Source organism: Penicillium bovifimosum (assembly GCF_028826915.1).
Source record: "Penicillium bovifimosum strain IBT 22155 chromosome Unknown utg000002l_segment0_segment0, whole genome shotgun sequence".
Taxonomy (NCBI): Eukaryota; Fungi; Ascomycota; class Eurotiomycetes; order Eurotiales; family Aspergillaceae; genus Penicillium; species Penicillium bovifimosum.
Window position 1 is genome coordinate 3,450,468 of NW_026622711.1, and position 17,548 is coordinate 3,468,015.

General features: G+C 53.0%; 7 protein-coding genes across 7 annotated transcripts; 4 read left to right on the plus strand and 3 right to left on the minus strand.

Annotated features, from left to right (window-relative positions):
- On the plus strand, positions 1 to 1,942 carry N7515_002494 (GMC family oxidoreductase; the record flags this gene model as incomplete). The annotated part of the gene is made up of 2 exons (XM_056663238.1): positions 1 to 246; positions 338 to 1,942. 2 exons carry the CDS (start codon positions 1 to 3, stop codon positions 1,940 to 1,942), a joined length of 1,851 nt encoding a protein of 616 aa, XP_056525351.1.
- A 740-nt stretch (positions 1,943 to 2,682) lies between these two features.
- Positions 2,683 to 4,315, plus strand: N7515_002495 (folic acid synthesis protein; the record flags this gene model as incomplete). The annotated part of the gene is made up of 3 exons (XM_056663239.1): positions 2,683 to 3,006; positions 3,057 to 3,265; positions 3,334 to 4,315. Coding segments are annotated over 3 exons (1,515 nt in total), but the record flags the coding sequence as incomplete, so codon positions are not given.
- A 533-nt stretch (positions 4,316 to 4,848) lies between these two features.
- Positions 4,849 to 6,616, minus strand: N7515_002496 (ADP-ribosylation factor GTPase-activating protein; the record flags this gene model as incomplete). Its single annotated transcript, XM_056663240.1, has 6 exons — positions 4,849 to 4,877; positions 4,933 to 5,250; positions 5,306 to 6,012; positions 6,086 to 6,269; positions 6,341 to 6,476; positions 6,551 to 6,616. 6 exons carry the CDS (start codon positions 6,614 to 6,616, stop codon positions 4,849 to 4,851), a joined length of 1,440 nt encoding a protein of 479 aa, XP_056525353.1.
- A 355-nt stretch (positions 6,617 to 6,971) lies between these two features.
- tim21 lies at positions 6,972 to 7,840 on the plus strand (the record flags this gene model as incomplete). Its single annotated transcript, XM_056663241.1, has 4 exons — positions 6,972 to 7,244; positions 7,305 to 7,489; positions 7,546 to 7,600; positions 7,655 to 7,840. The coding sequence occupies 4 exons, from the start codon at positions 6,972 to 6,974 to the stop codon at positions 7,838 to 7,840; spliced, it is 699 nt and encodes a 232-aa protein (XP_056525354.1).
- Positions 7,841 to 8,295: 455 nt separating this feature from the next.
- Positions 8,296 to 9,847, minus strand: N7515_002498 (L-fuconate dehydratase; the record flags this gene model as incomplete). The annotated part of the gene is made up of 4 exons (XM_056663242.1): positions 8,296 to 8,898; positions 8,962 to 9,567; positions 9,622 to 9,726; positions 9,803 to 9,847. 4 exons carry the CDS (start codon positions 9,845 to 9,847, stop codon positions 8,296 to 8,298), a joined length of 1,359 nt encoding a protein of 452 aa, XP_056525355.1.
- A 600-nt stretch (positions 9,848 to 10,447) lies between these two features.
- Positions 10,448 to 12,948, minus strand: N7515_002499 (uncharacterized protein; the record flags this gene model as incomplete). Its single annotated transcript, XM_056663243.1, has 5 exons — positions 10,448 to 10,540; positions 10,596 to 12,095; positions 12,155 to 12,744; positions 12,801 to 12,866; positions 12,930 to 12,948. The coding sequence occupies 5 exons, from the start codon at positions 12,946 to 12,948 to the stop codon at positions 10,448 to 10,450; spliced, it is 2,268 nt and encodes a 755-aa protein (XP_056525356.1).
- A 924-nt stretch (positions 12,949 to 13,872) lies between these two features.
- N7515_002500 (glucose-6-phosphate isomerase) lies at positions 13,873 to 17,301 on the plus strand (the record flags this gene model as incomplete). The annotated part of the gene is made up of 4 exons (XM_056663244.1): positions 13,873 to 14,372; positions 14,427 to 15,547; positions 15,988 to 16,150; positions 16,260 to 17,301. The coding sequence occupies 4 exons, from the start codon at positions 13,873 to 13,875 to the stop codon at positions 17,299 to 17,301; spliced, it is 2,826 nt and encodes a 941-aa protein (XP_056525357.1).
- Positions 17,302 to 17,548: the final 247 nt, after the last annotated feature.

A 17,548-nucleotide genomic window follows, 5' to 3' on the forward strand; every position in this document is an offset into this window, starting at 1 on the left:
ATGGCATCTTTCGATACTGAGTCATCTGTCGGGCTCGAGAACGCCGCTTACGAGTTTGTAATTGTTGGAGGAGGTACTGCTGGTCTGGTGGTTGCCAATCGGCTCACGGAGAACCCCAATGTCCGGGTTCTTGTCTTGGAAGCTGGCACCAATCGCCTCAATGACCCGCGGATTGTTGTTCCCGGTTTAGGGCCGGCAACATTCGAAGACGAGGACTTTGACTGGAATTTTCGGTCTACTCCCCAGGTAATTTTTGCTCCTTTGCTCAATGGTCTACCATCCAGGGCCAGGGGTCAAAAGCTTTAGCCCCTAGCCTTTGCTAATAGGTATAAATCAGATACAACTCAATGACCGCAGACTCTTAGCTAACAAGGGTCGTACGCTGGGTGGCTCCTCGGCCATCAATTTAGGAATGGTGATCTACCCGTCCCGTTCCGGATTCAATGCCTGGGAAACCTTGGGCAACCCCGGCTGGGGCTGGGACGGGATGTCCCGTTATGTCCGCAAGTTCCACACGGCTGCAGGCCCATCAATTGAAAACCGTGAGTTCTTCAAGGGGATGGTGCACGACCAGAAGGACCAGGGCAGCTCAGGTCCCGTTCAGGTCTCATTCGGAGACCAGTACATGCCATACCATGCGGCTTGGATGGACGCCTTCAAGGCCCTCGGATACCCGCAGGACGAAGACCCTATCAATGGCGCCTGCACTGGTCCCTTTGTATGCCCTGGTGCCATCGATCCCGCAACCCACACCAGAAGTCATTCGGCGGCCGCGTATTTGACGCCGGATGTCCAGGCTCGCTCCAACCTGCGGGTTGTGACGGGAGCCCTGGTTGAGAAGCTTGTCTTGGAGAAGAAGAACGACGAGGAGAATGCCGTTGCTACAGGTGTTCAATTCAGTAAGGGCTCCGACGTGTACACCGTTAAGGTCAATAAGGAGGTTATCCTCGCAGCTGGAACGACACAGTCCTCGCAGATTCTAGAGCTATCTGGCGTTGGAGATGAGAATATTCTCCAATCCCACGGCATCCAAACAATCATCAGCAACCCCGGTGTTGGCGAGAACCTCCAAGATCACGGCGTTGTGTCCTTTGGCTATGAAGTCGCAGATGGTATGCCGTCAGGCGACATGGCCCGCGACCCTGTAGTCGCTGGTGCCGCAATGGCCACCTACCAAAGGGATGGCTCGGGACCCCTCGGAATGGTGCCCCTGGTTTCAGCGTTCATGCCACTTGTCGAAACTTCCGATGATGAGCGGAAGAACTTGCTACAACAGCTCCAAGCATCACTAGACAGCCCCGACGTTTCGCGGACCCACAAGAAGCAATACAAAGCCTTGCAGACCATGCTGCAAAATCCCGACGAGCCAACCGCTCAATATATCCTTGCACCCTTCCAGCTTCTCCCACGTGAGGGAGAAAACGCCAAGCGTCTGTTTGGTCTCGGACATCCGGGATTCTTCATCAGTCTTGTTTCTCTGCTCAGTTACCCGCTCTCGCGTGGCTCCGTCCACATTCAATCTTCTGATCCCAAGGCTGCACCACTGATTGACCACGGGATCCTCCGTCACCCGGTCGATCTGGAGATGCATGCCCGACACAGCATGTGGATGGACAAGATTGCTGAGACGGAGCCGCTGGCGTCGCTTCTAAAGAAGGGCGGCGAGCGTCTGCACACACCGGAGCCTCTGGATGACTTGGAGAAGGCAAAAGAGCTGTGCAAAGAGCTCGTCCTGTCTATGTACCACGTCAGTGGTACCTGCGCTATGATGCCGCGCGAAGATGGGGGTGTTGTTGATTCCCGCCTGAAGGTGTATGGCTCAACTAATATTCGGGTTGTTGATGCTAGTATATTCCCCTTGGAGCCGAGAGGAAATATCCAGGCGACGGTTTTTGCAGTTGCTGAGAAGGCGGCGGATATCATCAAGCAGGACTTGAGCTAGACGTTGGTGAAATGTGATAGATGTTACTTTCTGCTGTGATAGAAACCCTGATCGGCATTTGTAGATACCATCATACATTCATACTACCTGTGGAACCTGTCCACGACAGAGGATCATTGTTCATCGAATCATCATGAAATAACTATGGTCTCCTGAGGCTCAGCCTGGCTGACTCTCGTCAGAGTCAGGAGTCTCAGGAGTCAGGAGTCAGATGGCGATCATGTCACTAGTAAGGCACCCAGGCCAAAATATGAGGCATTAAGGTGTCAACGCCAAGAAGAAGGCAAAATAACCTCACGTGCAGTCTATCAGGACTACGCGCTCTTACGATACTCCTTTCCTTGCCACTGTACTCAGATCAGCATGAGTGCCAGGGCATCCCCGAGAGCTACTTCATTGGCATTCTCCATATCTCCGAATTTCCGGTCAAACAGAAGGTTGCTGAGACTTTCATCAGCTGCAGCTCCCGCCATAACGAGGGCGTTTCATGGACCATTGCATTTAGGGTAATACTTCTCAATCCCTCAATTGACTATGGCAAATCTAAGAGCATCATACAGTTATGGAATAACCCCACCAAAGACCCAGGGTATGTATATACAACCGTTGAGGTCTCTCTTAAGCCCCTCGCCTGCTTATCGGCGTATCACCCCGGGGAAAGATGCAGTCCCGCAATTTTTCTTCTTCAATCTTACATTGCTTGCGCATTCCAAATCAGCAGAAATTAATATATAACAGTGTCATCTCGTACCCAATTGGCAACTGGACCTTCCACCAGAAATGGTCTATCGGGTTCAATAGCATCGTCGCATTTGATCCCGCGCATGAGGAATTTCTCCACTGCGCCAGTTGATTCCAATATGAACCTAAAGTACACCAGTCCAGATATCCACAGGGCTTTCATTGCCCTGGGAAGCAATGTCGGAGACCGAGTAGAAATGATTGAGCAAGCTCTTCTTGAATTGGACCGACTTGGTATCAAAGTGAAAAGAACAAGCTCACTGTTCGAAACTGCCCCAATGTATGTGCTTGATCAAGACCCATTTATCAATGGTGTATGCGAGGTATGTCGAGATCGACCATCAGATATCTTCTATATGCTAATATTCTCCAGGTCGAGACCACCCTTGCACCTCTGGATCTTTTGGACACTATCCAGTCCATTGAGATTGCACTGGGCAGAAAGAAGCTCATCGACAAGGGCCCACGCTCAATTGACTTGGACATCCTACTATATGACCAAGAAGTCTTCTCCCATGAGCGTCTCAACATCCCGCACAAGCTGATGCTGGAGCGAGACTTCGTATTGCGCCCTCTGAGCCAGTAAGCACCCAAAACCCCATGTATAAATGAGAGTCACAAAATTCGGAAATCTGACCAATAACCCACAGATTAATCCCCAATGAATACCCTCCGCTACCAGGAAGAGACACCCAAACATACAGTGCACATCTACAAGCCCTGCCACCGCCAAACCCAACCCCAGTCTCCACAACCCCAATCTCACCATCCTTCCCATCCCTGCACGCAACAGACCCTAAGCGCAGCACCCACATAATGGCAATCCTCAACCTAACCCCAGACTCCTTCTCCGACGGCGGCAAACACTCCCCGACAGACCTAACCTACATAACAAAAACAGTCCACGACTTCATCGCCGCCGGCGCAACAATCATCGACATCGGCGGCGAAAGCACCCGCCCAGGCTCAACACCCATAGGCGCAACAGAAGAAATCGCCCGCGTCGTCCCAGCCATCCGCCACATCCGCACCACCATCCCCGAAGCCGCAAACATCGCCATCAGCATCGACACCTACCGCGCCAGCGTCGCGGAAGCAGCCTGCGCCGCAGGTGCAGATATCGTCAACGATATCTCCGCCGGCCTCCTCGATCCGGACATGCTACCCACAGTCGCACGGCTGCGCAAGTCCATTATCCTGATGCACATGCGCGGTACGCCGCAGACCATGACGACCCTGCTAGACTACCCTGCCGGCGTTATCCCGGCGGTAGCTGCTGAACTGGGGTCGCGCATTGCGGCTGCGGAAGAGGCGGGGATCAGGCGGTGGCGCATTATTCTCGATCCTGGACTTGGGTTTGCGAAGGTCCAGCCGCATGATTTGGAGATCTTAAGGGAGTTGCCGAGGTTACGGGAAATGCCTGGACTTGAGTGTTTCCCGTGGTTGATGGGGCCGAGTCGGAAGAGATTTATTGGGCATCTTACTGGTGTCAAGACGCCGAGGGAGCGTGTTTGGGGTACGGCTGCTACTGTCTCGGCTAGTGTGGCTGGTGGGGCGGATATTGTTCGTGTTCATGATGTCCGGGAGATGTGGCAGGTTGCGAAGGTTGCGGATGCTATCTATCGCGTTTGAGATGTTCCAATCTGACCATGTCGGATAATTTATACCTCGGTCGGTTTAGCCGGGGTATGTATATTGGGGCTTTTTTGTATATTCAACACCTGAGTGTGACTTGTACTAGATGTACTGTGTTCTCTTCATTCATCATGGAGTTATTGTCGAGCGGTAGGTACCAGACTCGTGTAAAGGGAGTTAAAGCTATGCGTCAAATTCTTTTGTCTATAATATCAAATGAATTTCTCGATTATCTTAAACCATGTGAACGAAATAAGCAAAACATTGAACGTCCCTTAGGTCATCCTGGATTGCTGTGCAGGAAACGAAGAAACAGAAAACGAAGATCCTTGATCACGCGCCAGATTGCGATTCACGATAATATAAGACCCAAATTCTTGGCCAGTTGCTGAGTGCAAGATTTTCGGATGAAGAATATTGTCAAGAGCGGGGAGAAGCGTAAGGGCAGTCAAAGGAAAATGTGGCTTGCTAAGGTAGTTGAAGTGATGGAAGGCAAATTAATCAGTAGACATGATCCTATAATCACTGGCCTAGTTGTTCAGGTAGTTACGGATAGCACCTGATTGAATTCGGTCAGCAAGGAGTATTAACCAGCGGCAATTATAGTAGCTCACCTTGTAGCTTAGTAGCACCTTCGCCTACAAGCTGCGACAAGTTCTCCAGATCGTCTCCAGCAGTGATACCAAATCGGCGGATGAAGTCCTTAGCAGCAACCTCCATATCACCGTAACCGTCGTCAAGCGAACTGATCTCGTCTTCGGGCCGGCCGAAGTAGGAGTTGCTGGAGATGGAGGTGGCGCTATCAAATTGGCGGAGACGTTCCTTAGCCTCCGACTGAGCGGCAGGATCGAATCGATCCCGCCCGAAGAACTCATCAGATGATATACCCTTTTGAGTGCCAAAACGGGTCCTGGTCTGGGCAAGTTCCGCTTCTATGTGACATGTCAGCATATTCTCGACGAAAGGATACGACAAAGGGATATTTACCATCAGCAGGGTTGGGCTTGGCAGGACCAATGGAACCAAAGCCGGGCTTCTTGGGGGCAGGGGGCTTCGAAACCTGGCCGAAGCCGAGTCTGTTCATGCCCATGCCTAGCCGCTCAACATCACTTGTGTTACGCTCATGAGACTTGCCAGCAGGGCTGACTGGGATGGGAGAGGCAATCGGGGTGGCAGCGGCAGCAGTCGCCGCCTTCTTGGCATCAGCTTCCGCCTGCTCGGCCTCAGGGTCATAGCCAAGCTTTTCAATGCGCTCGGCCTCTTCCTTGGCCTTGCGCTCCGCTTCGTCGAAATCAATGATATCTGCGGCACCGAGTTTCTTAGCCCCGAGCTTGGGTGTCTTCTTAGCACCAAGAAGGCTGCCCTTCTTCGCAGATGTAGCTGTAGAAGTCTTCCGAGTCACACTGGTTGGTCGAATAGCAGTTGGCGCGGGAGAGGCGCTCTTCTCTTCAGAAGCAGACAGGGGAGATTTCGAGCGAGATCCATTGGCACCGGTTCCGGCGTTGAGGAAAGGAGAGCCGGTGCGACTGACAACGGGGGGCGTGCTAGTGCGCGATGGGGGATTGCTCGGACGCTTGATCGAGGGTTTGTCCCAGGAGGAAAAGAAGTCGTCGTCGGCGTCGCCAGCAGGGGTGCTTGATCCATCTGAGGGAGTGCCAGCCGGGAGATCTGTAATTACGACTTCGTCGGGGTATCTGAAAAAAAAGCAACAATGCCAGTCAGCACTTGGCCATAACAAGTTCCATCGAGGTAACGGAATCCACTGACTGTTGCGCATCCAGCGCGGCGCGCCTCTTGAGTTCCTCCTTGTACTTGACTGCCGCATTGCAAGTGTACTTGACCTTGGTGTCCTTACTCGCCAGCGCAGCGGAACCACCGTGTGATTGGAAATACTTGGTTGCGGACTCATTACCGCCAACCTTCATCACCCGCAGCTGTTCCCATTGCCATTCTGTATGTCGTGTCAGCTTTGCTCTACTGACACATTCACCATAGAGAGGGATTGAGCCGCGGGATACATACGGTCGAGGTTTGTTGATCGGACAAAGGAGATGTGCACACCGAGGTTACGGTGGTGTGCCGAGCAATCAAGGCACAAGTAAATACCGAATGGAACTGAGGACCATGTCGGGTTCTTACTGCCGCAGTCGAAGCATACCTGCAAGGAATAGAAATATCAGATTCGAGTGCCACAATCACACAGTCGGGTGTATGGGCGCGGGGTGTGCGCACCTTGTTTGCGGGCTTCAGCTTGATCTTCTCAAAGATCTTTTGAGACTGCGCCTTCGAGGCACTCATGATGATCCTGAGGAGATATCAATGGGTAAAGGACAATAAAAGAAAAAGGGGCGGTTGAGTGTGAATGGGAAAGCTAAGGATAAGGCGAAAACGGAAGCACCCCCAGTCCGAACGGCGAACGTGGACACTCAAGACCCTGTGCCTGTTGTATGACGATTACAACGCCTCCCATTTGGCTGGGCCCTCAGTAGCCATCGGCTGTACTGTAATACGGTACTGTCATATTCTCGAAATATCCCGTCGCACGTGATGCGCGTATGAAGATCGCCGATGGCGACGGAGTTAATCGCGCTTAAGTATCCGACTTTAGTACGCCAACTTGTGCCAAAAGAAGATCATTTGTGACTCCTTCACGATGAGTTCTATTCAACTACGTGCTCTTCCTCGTGCGACACCCGTGTCCCTACTCCTCCGACCCTCTCTCCGCACACAGACCACTCGGCTGTATGCCACGCAAAGCAACATAGGCGGCGGGTCACAGCCTGCATCCACAAGAAAGAAGAGCATTACAGTCTTATCAGACGACGGACGAGTTCAATGGGGGGATTTGAGCAGAGGGGAGAAGGTTGCGCGGACAACACAACAGTCCTTCAACTTCCTCATTGTCCTGGCCGGAGCAGTACTGACGGTAGGTCCCGCGTTTAATCCTAAAGGTCTGGTGACTGAATGCTGACTATAAACTGAATAGGGTGGAGTTTTCACACTTTTCTACCTCGAGGTAGTATCACCGAACAGCCGCACATGGCAATTCGAGACGGCAGTAGGGCGCATCAAAGACGACCCCGAGTGTATAAAATTGCTGGGAGACCGAAGAGAGATAAAGGCATATGGTGAGGCGACAGGGAGCCGTTGGTCGCGGAACAGGCCCATCGCGTGAGTTCTCACTACTGTGCGCTCTTTGCTCAGATCGAAATTCTGACAATCACTAGATCAACGACAGAAAAGGATCGATTGGGCCGTGAGCATCTTCGCATGCACTTCCATGTATGACCCAATCTCCCACCAAGTAGAGATTCATATCCTAACCCTGATGTCTAGGTCGAGGGTCCCCTCAACTCCGGTGTGGTTGTTGTGCACATGATGAAGCCCTTGGACAAGAGCAACTTCGAGTACCAGCTTCTCGCTCTAGATGTGAAAGGACATCCTCGCGTCGTCCTCGAGAAAGCCTCGGAGAAGCCTAATGTGACTAGCGCCTTGAAGCTATTCGGTATCCAGTGGCGCTGATCCGGTGTGCTGCTAACTTATCATGATACCCTTGCACCTCCAACAATGAGGTTCTACGCCTTCTCTATGATGAGCACCCGAACTTCCACGCAGTCGGAAGCTCCATTCTCTGTGTGCGTCCCAGGCTGACATTGCCACTTGGACAACATCTCTGTACTCTATAAACGGGCGGCTAGTCGTCTTCTCGGGCTCTGACAATAGCCCGAAAATTGTATCATATTTCACGGGACTCAAACTTCAATGAAAGTTGAGGTCCCGGCTTTCTAGCAGATCAAGCACCTGATCAACATGTCTAGGTATCCCGACTGGTCTGAAGTAGAGGGCCACAATGGACTCAACCTTGGAATAACGTTGTAGCATATGCAAAATTTATTTTGGAGACATTGAAATGAAACCACATAACCCCATAACCATCTAAACCAAAAGCACACCCAGACCTGGTGCCATGATCAAATCTATACAACACGAGGCCCATCAATGATGTTCTTAGCCTCCTCAGATCTCCACCAACTCTTGCCCTCCTTGCCAGGGTATTCGAAAGCATCCATACTATCCGCCTTCATCTCGACACTGTACCCAGGCTCCATAGGAGTGACATAGTAACCATCCTTAACACTAGACGGGTGAACAAAGTGCTCATGAAGATGATCCACGTATTCAAGAACACTCTTCTTGCCCGTAACAACGACGTAGTCGATTGTACTCAGATGCTGCGTGTACTCAGGCAAACCAACACCACCAGAGTGCGGCACAATCGGCACTCCGAACTTGCGCGCCAACAAGAGGATCGCCAGGACCTCGTTCACGCCGCCAACACGGCAGGCATCGGGCTGGAGAACAGTCAAGGCGCCGGCTTGCAGCAGCTGTTTGAAGATCACGCGGTTCTGGCACATCTCGCCAGTGGCGACGCCGACGGGGCCGTGGGGTGTATTGGCCAGGGCCTTGCGGATGGCGGCGTGGCCGAGAATGTCGTCGGGGGAGGTGGGCTCTTCGATGAACCAGGGCTTGAACTCTGCGAGCTCTTGCATCCACGTGATTGCCTCGGGAACGGACCAAACCTATTGTTGATCTGCGTGTTAGACTGGAGTGGAAGGTGCGATCAAGCCCGGGAAGGAACGTACCTGGTTGGCATCGACCATCAGAATATTTCCCCGGTCATATCCAATAGCCTCACGTGCGATTCTCAATCGAGTCTTGTCATCCTCCAGGTCTCCACCGACCTTAAGCTTGAAATGTCTGTATCCCTGTGCGACACTCTCGTCCAGCAATAACTTGAGCTTATCCTTGCTGTATCCGAGCCAGCCAGCACTGGTGGTATAAGCAGGGACAGCCTTGCTAGCTTCAGCTTCCTTGATGCGCTCCTGCTTACCAGCCTCAACCTCCTTCAACAGACTTATGGCCTCTTCAGGAGTGATAGCATCCGTGATATAACGGAAGTCGATGCAACGCACAAACTCCTCGGGAGTCATATCAGCAACAATGCGCCAGACAGGCTTTCCAAGCGTCTTGGCCCACAGATCCCAGAGGGCATTGACAACGGCACCAAGAGCGAGGTGCATGACGCCCTTCTCGGGGCCGATCCAGCGCAGCTGGCTGTCGGAGACGAGGTACCGCCAGGTCTTGCCCCAGTCTGCCGTTAACTCATCAAGGTTCTTGCCCACCACCATCGGGGCGAGCAGAGAGATTGCGGCGCAGACAATCTCGTTTCCGCGGCCGATTGTGAATGTCTATAGGTCTTGGGTTAAACGTGATGTTGTTAAGTGGGTTATGCTGCGACGTACCATGCCATGTCCGGTGTATTCCGAGTCTGTGGTGATGATACAGTAGGCGGAGGAGTAGTCACCTGCCGCATTCATGGCATCTGAACCGGTCTTATCGAGCGAGGTCTTCAGGCCACATGTCAGAATTCAGTACACGATGTATAGATCGGAGGGCAGTGTCGGAGGAGCAACATTGACGTACCGGGAACCTCACGTCCCGCGTGGTGAAGCCAGTAATAGTAACCATTGTGAATGATTCTTTCTTGTGGTGATAGGTATGAGATTTTCTGTCAATGTCGAACTTGTAAGAACCGGGTCAGGTCAATTCCAGCAAAGCGCGGTGGCTGATCTCAGAATGCGGGGTGTATAATGCTTCGTAGTATAGAGTCTCGGATACAGTAGTCCACTTTTTAACGCAGCAACAATGCACAAAGGGAAGACTGAAGAGTCTGAGAAGGAGAATGGCAATGAGAAATTAATTTCACAACTCCAAGGACTCCAGCCGGTATATACAGCAAAGAAACTTCCCCGCGCCGTCACCAGTTTATCCCGCGTGGTCCCTCATTCTATGGAATTACCGCCGACCCGCTCGTATTGGTGGAGAATCACAGTCGCCGGGAAAATATGTATTTCCACCAATCAGAGCGCAGGAACTATACGCGGAGTTACTCCGTGATTTGCCCTGATGTGGGGTGGTGTTTACTCCGAATACTGCGTAGAGGGAAAGTTTGGAGGGGAACTGAGTACACAGTCCATTTAGCTGTCATATTGTGCATACGCTGGCTACATGAGTTTTGTATATGGTTTAGGAACATACACAGCGTCCCATGATTCAAATGTAGCCTTATTACGAGGACAGGCCTCGTTTCTCGCTCTCGGAGCAGAAAATGATCATCCGCCAAAGCTTGCGAACAAGGACTTCGGCCTCTTCGTCCAGGGCCTAGGTGATCCTAGTTAGTAGATTGCCTCACAGAATAGAAGTAACAGATACTCACCTCTTCCAATTGCTCCACCAATTCCTGAGGCGAACCACGCTTTCGGACATGTTCCTCGACCACATCCACAAGCATTTGCTCTTGCACTCCAAGGTACTCGACGATCTTCTTCTCCACGAATGGCTTGAGTTGGTCACTGATGACGGCGTCATCCACAAATTCCCATTTGACTTGCCATCCCCAGAGGCCTTCCTTCTCGACCGGGATCTCTGCAGCGAGTTGACGGGCAGCCTGGGCACGCTCCTCGTCGGTGAGACCTGCAGCCTCGGCGGCAGAATCGAATTTGATCGGGATAAGTTGGCGACGGGTCGCTTCGGCAGGCTCCTCCTCGTCTTCCAGTAGGCCTTCCACTTCGGCCACTGTGCGGCGACTGGTTGCGGCCTGAGCCTTCTGCGCGGCGGCTCCAAGGGAGAGCTTGAAGCGTTGAGGTTCACGAGGAGCTTCTGGAACACGTGTCTCGAGCTCCTTTGCCTGTTGAGCAAGGAAATCATCAGCCATACCACGAGCCTGCTCTTGTCGCTTTACAGATTGCGCGAGTTCGCGTTCCTCAGCGGCGCGATCGGCATCGTCCATCTTGGCCTCACGGAGACGGAAGCTCTCACGGCTTCGGAGCCAGGCGCCACGATCTGCATAGTATTCAGCCACCTTGCGGCTCTGTTCAGTATCGTCGTTCCAAGCAGCAAGTCGTGCTTCCATCTCATCGTGCGCAGCTTTCAACTTGTCATCTTCTTCGTCCTCGCGCTTCTTCTCTCTCTCTAGAGCAGCAGTTCGGCTGCGCTCCCGGTTAAGCCAGCGGCGCTCTTGGTCTGCAAATTGCTTTGCGTCCTCTGCCTCCAGCCGCTCCTTTCGGCGCCGTTCGATCTCCTCGTCGCTGGCATCAGAGTCCTCGTCTTTGGCAGAGGCACCGTTGAGGGTTCCGCCATTGACAAAGGACACTCCCTGCTGGTAGTCCCTGGGAATCTGCACTCCAAAGGCCTTTGGACCAGAAGGTGCGTTCGGCACGTGACGATCCCGGGGGCCCAATGGTATACCGTTAGTACCGGCAGCAGGCCCGAGAGGAGCGGACACTGGAGGCGAAGCAAGTCGGTTGATCCGAGAGTTCGAGTTGCGCGCACGCTCCATAGACTCAATTTCTTCTTCGCGTCGGAGACGCTCGATATCACGGCGGTTGCTGCGTTCACGGAACGCTGCAATCTCCTTGGCCACATTGGCGCGCATCTCGGGGGGAATATCGGCTAGCTCATCCTCCATTGCGATGGGAATAGTCACGACTTCACCTTCCGGGGCAGCGGCGTCTCTCATCTCAACGTTGCCGTCCGCATCAAGACCCGACACATCCTCCTTTTTGACAGGAACCGCGGGATGGAAAAGCTCCGACAGGACCTTATTGAGATTAGTGCGGGCAGCGTCGAAACGTGCTTGGCGTTCCTCGGGGTCTTGCTCGGCGCGGCGAGACTCGAATTGCTCCAGATAAGTGAGCGTACCGTCGTCAACAATAACCTATGGGAAAGATCAGTATTCGGTTTCTATGACAATCGGAAAGTAGGTAGGCAACGCACCAAAAGCGGACTCTTTTCGACCTCATGTTCCTCTTCACCTTCGGCGAGGGGCATCTGTCTCTTGACTGGCACTTCCACATTTTTCAATGTCTCAATTGCAATTTCAAGGCTCTCGGCGTCGTCGTACTCGGCGAAGCCAAATCGGCAAGGTTTCTCGTCGGCATCTGTAGCACGAATCCAGCGGCGCAGAACACCAGCGGCGCGGAGGATACGCTCAATTCCATCATCACCACCGACGCCCTCTGTAATGCCACCGACGAAAAGGGTACGCGCAATCTCCTCACGCGTAGGAGGCTGCAGCTGCATCATATCGCGACCATGGTGGCGCTGGGAATCCATCCCCATCGACCCCAGACCAGCGCGACGACCGGGACCATCCGATGGCCGGTCCCGACCGCTCTCTTGAGCTGCAGGCTTGGCCGGGCCCGAAGTACCCAAACGGATCACGGGAGCAGAGAAGTTGATGTTTGGCATATTTGCAGGCGGTTGAAAGTTGGGCGGGAAGCCCCCTGGACGCCCGGGCTGGTTGTTGGTTTGTTGCATGCCTGGGGGAGCACCGGTGCCTGGAGCTGCCATCCCTGGAGGAGGTGCTGAAGCTAGTCAGTCTAAATTGCAAAGGATATTCTCGTTGGGGTACCAAACTTACCCATGCCGGGAGGCGCGCCATACGCGCCATAGTCAGGAGCAGGAGCGTGTCCATAAAGACCCGGAGCTGGACAATCGTCAGCTTTCTCGGGTCACTGGTATCATTCATCGTTCAGGGGGAAGTACTCACGTTGATAAGGGTTATACATTTCGAGTTGACCTTACCACGCGTGTTGAGAAAGTTCGGTAGGTTGGTCAAAAGCTCAATCCAAATTGGCTTGGCCTACAATTCCACTTGCCAGCGAAAAACCAAGGGCGGTCAAGAAGGCGGTAAAATGGAGCTGAGGCGGCCCGTGCACAGCCAGTATTTAGCCGTTCATCTCAACTGTCTCATGACCTTCTGGCTTCTGCGTACAATTTTAAAAGGTGCCCATTGCTGCGACTCTTTCTTTTCGATTTCGTACCAGAATTTATATAGCTACATCCAATTGCACATTGGTTACGAACAAGTAGGAGCTTCTGAACATCTCCACAGTCCGAGGGGCGGTTCTATGGGGTTCTAGGGCACTTGCGTAATGTATAGACATCCAAGTTTGAACCAGTTTTGGCCAGTGTCTTCACCGGATGCCCACCATTGCAATTGGCTTCCTTGAGAATCTGCCCACACAGTATAAAGTTGTACTTCATTCAGTTTCCAAATGTCCCATCAAGTCTTTTAGAGCCAACATGGTCTGGGCCTGAAATAGTGACTAACTGGTGCTCCCGGTAAACCTATGCGGTATAATGGGAGGATCACAGCCTGACAGGGGATAAACAGCAGGTTAAAAGTGTTAAAAGCGGTAGAATTAAACATTTTAAAAATAAATAAAACAGCCAAATTAAAGCCGAATGCGGCAATGATGATGTTGCCCCACGAGTCACGACCCCCCTCGGACCCCAACGAGCCGGCCGCAACTGACGCCATTCAGTTTCTTGCTACTTTTTGCTTCTTCACTCTTTTTAATCCCTTCATCCAGCTTATACATGTACGTTCTAAATATCTCCTAAACATTGCGCTTGCTTTTGATTGCCTTTCCCTTCATCTGCTTTACCCCGCGCTAATCCGACCACAGAACCCCTCCACCATCATCATCATGCCTGGTTTCTCCCAGACCAGCGATCTGCCTGCCTGGCAGGAGCTCCAGGAGCACCACACCACCGTGGGGCGCAACCTCGTTCTGAAGGATCAATTCCAGAGGGACCCCAAGCGCTTCGAGAAGCTCAGCCACAAGTTCGCCAACACGGTAGACAACACGGAGATCCTCTTCGATTTCTCCAAGAACTTCCTGACCCAGGAGACCGTCTCTCTCTTGGTGAAGCTTGCTAAGGAGGCCAAGGTTGAGGAGCTCCGTGATGCCATGTTCCGTGGTGAGCACATTAACTTCACTGAGGACCGCGCTGTCTACCACGCTGCTCTGCGCAATGTCGCCAATGAGCCCATGCAGGTGGACGGCAAGAGTGTGGTTGAGGAAGTCAACTCTGTCCTTGAGCATATGAAGGAGTTCTCCGAGCAGGTCCGTAGCGGCGAGTGGAAGGGTTACACCGGCAAGAAGATCAACACCATTGTCAACATTGGTATCGGTGGTTCCGATCTGTAAGCTTTCCTGTCCCCGTTTGATTCCGAGTCATAGCTGACATTAGCATCTAGTGGCCCTGTCATGGTCACTGAGGCCCTCAAACCCTACGGCCACCCCGACCTCAAGCTACACTTCGTCTCTAACATTGACGGTACCCATATCGCTGAGGCGCTCAAGAACTCTGATCCCGAGACTACCCTTTTCTTGATCGCCTCCAAGACCTTCACCACCGCCGAGACCACCACCAATGCCAACACCGCTAAGTCTTGGTTCCTCCAGACCGCCAAAGATGAGGCACACATCGCGAAGCACTTCGTGGCTCTTTCCACCAATGAGGCCGAGGTCACCAAGTTTGGTATTGACGCCAAGAACATGTTTGGATTCGCGTCTTGGGTCGGTGGCCGTTACTCCGTCTGGAGTGCCATTGGACTGTCTGTCGCTCTGTACATTGGTTACGACAACTTCCACCAGTTCCTGGCAGGCGCGCAGGCCATGGACAAGCACTTCCGGGAGACCCCCCTTGAGAAGAACATTCCCGCTCTCGGTGGTTTGCTGAGTGTCTGGTACAGCGACTTCTTTGGCGCCCAGACCCACCTGGTTGCTCCCTTCGACCAGTACCTCCACCGCTTCCCCGCTTACCTACAGCAGCTGTCTATGGAGAGCAACGGTAAGGCTATCACCCGCACCGGTGAATACGTCAAGTACACCACCGGTCCCATTCTGTTCGGTGAGCCTGCCACCAACGCGCAGCACAGCTTCTTCCAGCTCCTGCACCAGGGTACCAAGCTCATCCCGGCCGACTTCTTGATGGCCGCTGAGTCCCACAACCCTGTTGAGGGTGGCAAGCACCAGCGCATGCTGGCTGCCAACTTCCTCGCCCAGTCCGAGGCTCTGATGGTTGGCAAGACCCCTGCTCAGGTCAAGGCCGAGGGCGCTGCTGAGGAGCTTGTTTCTCACAAGACCTTCCTGGGTAACCGTCCCACCACCTCTATTCTGGCCCAGAAGATCACACCGTCCACCCTGGGTGCTCTGATCACCTACTATGAGCATGTCACCTTCACGGAGGGTGCCGTCTGGAACATCAACTCCTTCGACCAGTGGGGTGTTGAGCTGGGCAAGGCCCTCGCTAAGAACATCCAGAGCGAACTGGAGACCTCGGGCGCGGGTGCTGACCACGATAGCTCCACCAGCGGTCTGTTGCTTGCTTTCAAGGAGAAGGCCAAGCTGGCTTAAATATTTTGGCCTTAATTGAAGGACCGTGTGCACTTTTGATGAGCGACGATTCTCCACATATTATTTACGTGTATTGAAAAGCAATGAATGATTCTCACTTTTGTCACTTTCCTTCGAAGCGATATCGTAGAATCTAGGAAAATATGCGTTAGACATTAGCAATCGTAGGTTGTTCGGGCTTTACTGTCTACTTTGTCCGCAGTACTGTGTAGGCTGGAGATGTTGCCACCAAGGCTGTGGCGTAGTAAGGGCGACCTATTCTCGGGACCCACTTGGCCGCAACCCAGGGTCCCAGACTCCGCAACGCCGCGGTCGAACTCCGTCCTTGACCCCTGCGCAACCCTCGAACTTCCAACCTTGCCGACGCGGGGCGGTGTTTCTTCTATACTTATCCGAGAGCAAAAATGGTCTCGTCACGCCAATTGAGCACATCATCCGCAGCAGTGGCTCTGCTGTCTTGTGCCGCCTTGTTTCCAACCGGCGCACTTGCGAGTAGGAGTGGTAATAACGAAGGATACAAACTTCGAGAAGACATCCCAGTATCATGTCTGAACCGAACAACGTTAGTATTTCCTCCAATTGATCTTTATACCATCGTTAACCTTTAATTCTCTAAAGGGAAGGAGAACATGTAAGCGCCATCAGTCCACCCACCGTCTCATGACACGCAGACAACAGCGCAGACCACAAGAAGGACACACAGCTAATAGCAAATCCGCAACCCAGGTCACCGACAGTCTCGGCAAACTCCAATACGTCCCCTTCGTGACCTGCAATGAAACCGCCCGCCCTCTCTCCCTCCACTACGGCTTCTCCGAAACAATCACATGCACCATCGCCTCCCTATCCGACGAGCTTTACCACCTCCTCGAGTTCTACGTCCACTCAGATGTCCCAATGACCTGCCGAGTTCCCACAGCACCCCTAACACAATCCGCCGGTACACCAGAGCACACCGAGAAAGACCCGGACCAGAAGTCTGGAGAAGCAGACTCCCTCTCCGCACTAGCTGACAACGGACCTCCCTTCACGCCGTTCACAATTGCACTGCAAGGCACCCTCCAGCTGAGCCATCTGCACATCTGGACGGACATGAACGTCGTCATGCACAACATGGCCTCAGACGCGGATGCCGAGCGGACAGACGGTATCCAGTCTGGACAGCCTGGGTTTACCGTCGGCGGTGTCGCGTACTCAACCCCGGAGTTCGACAATACCGGCAAGAACCCCAAGCTTGATGCGGATGAGGAGGCTGTTGCTCTTGCCCAGGCGGCGCGCGAGCCGTGGACGGCTGGACACGGTACGAAGGTTGTGCGCGGCGAGCCGCTTACTTTCTCGTTCCATGTTGCGTGGCTGGAGGGCGGTGCGAGCATTGGGTGGCCGGTGCGACCTGCTTCTGAGTCTTGGTTGGCGTTGGCGACTGGGTCTGGGAAGGGCTCGGGGTCTTTCTTTTCCAAGCTGGTGTTCTTTGTTATGGCGGCTTCTGTTGGCGCTTTGGTTGCGCTGTTCTGGCAGCGCAATGCTGGGCGTGGTAGGCCTGCTTGGCATGGTGATGGGCTTTTAGGGGGTACACCGGCGCGTGGATCGAAGAGTCCTGTTACTTTTGGTAATGGAGGGAAGATTAATGGGTACGGTGGTTACTCTTCCCCTGCTAATGGGGCTGGGAACGGGGTTGGAGGCGGGTATGGGTTTGCAAGCGGGAAGAAGGATTGATTTTCTACATGAATCATGATGAGAAGTGTATACCCTGGGTATTAGAGGGACGTCTACGAACGTGTACAGTGTACCTAACCTGAACGGCAGAGACCGCTAGCAAAAAGCTGCTCTCTATATGTCATGATCTGATGTCCAAAGTGATCGAGTTAATCAAATCCGATGCATTTCCATATCCAATGCAAGAGCCAATAGAACAAAAAACAACACATCAAGTACCTAGATAATGTACAAATGACAACAAACA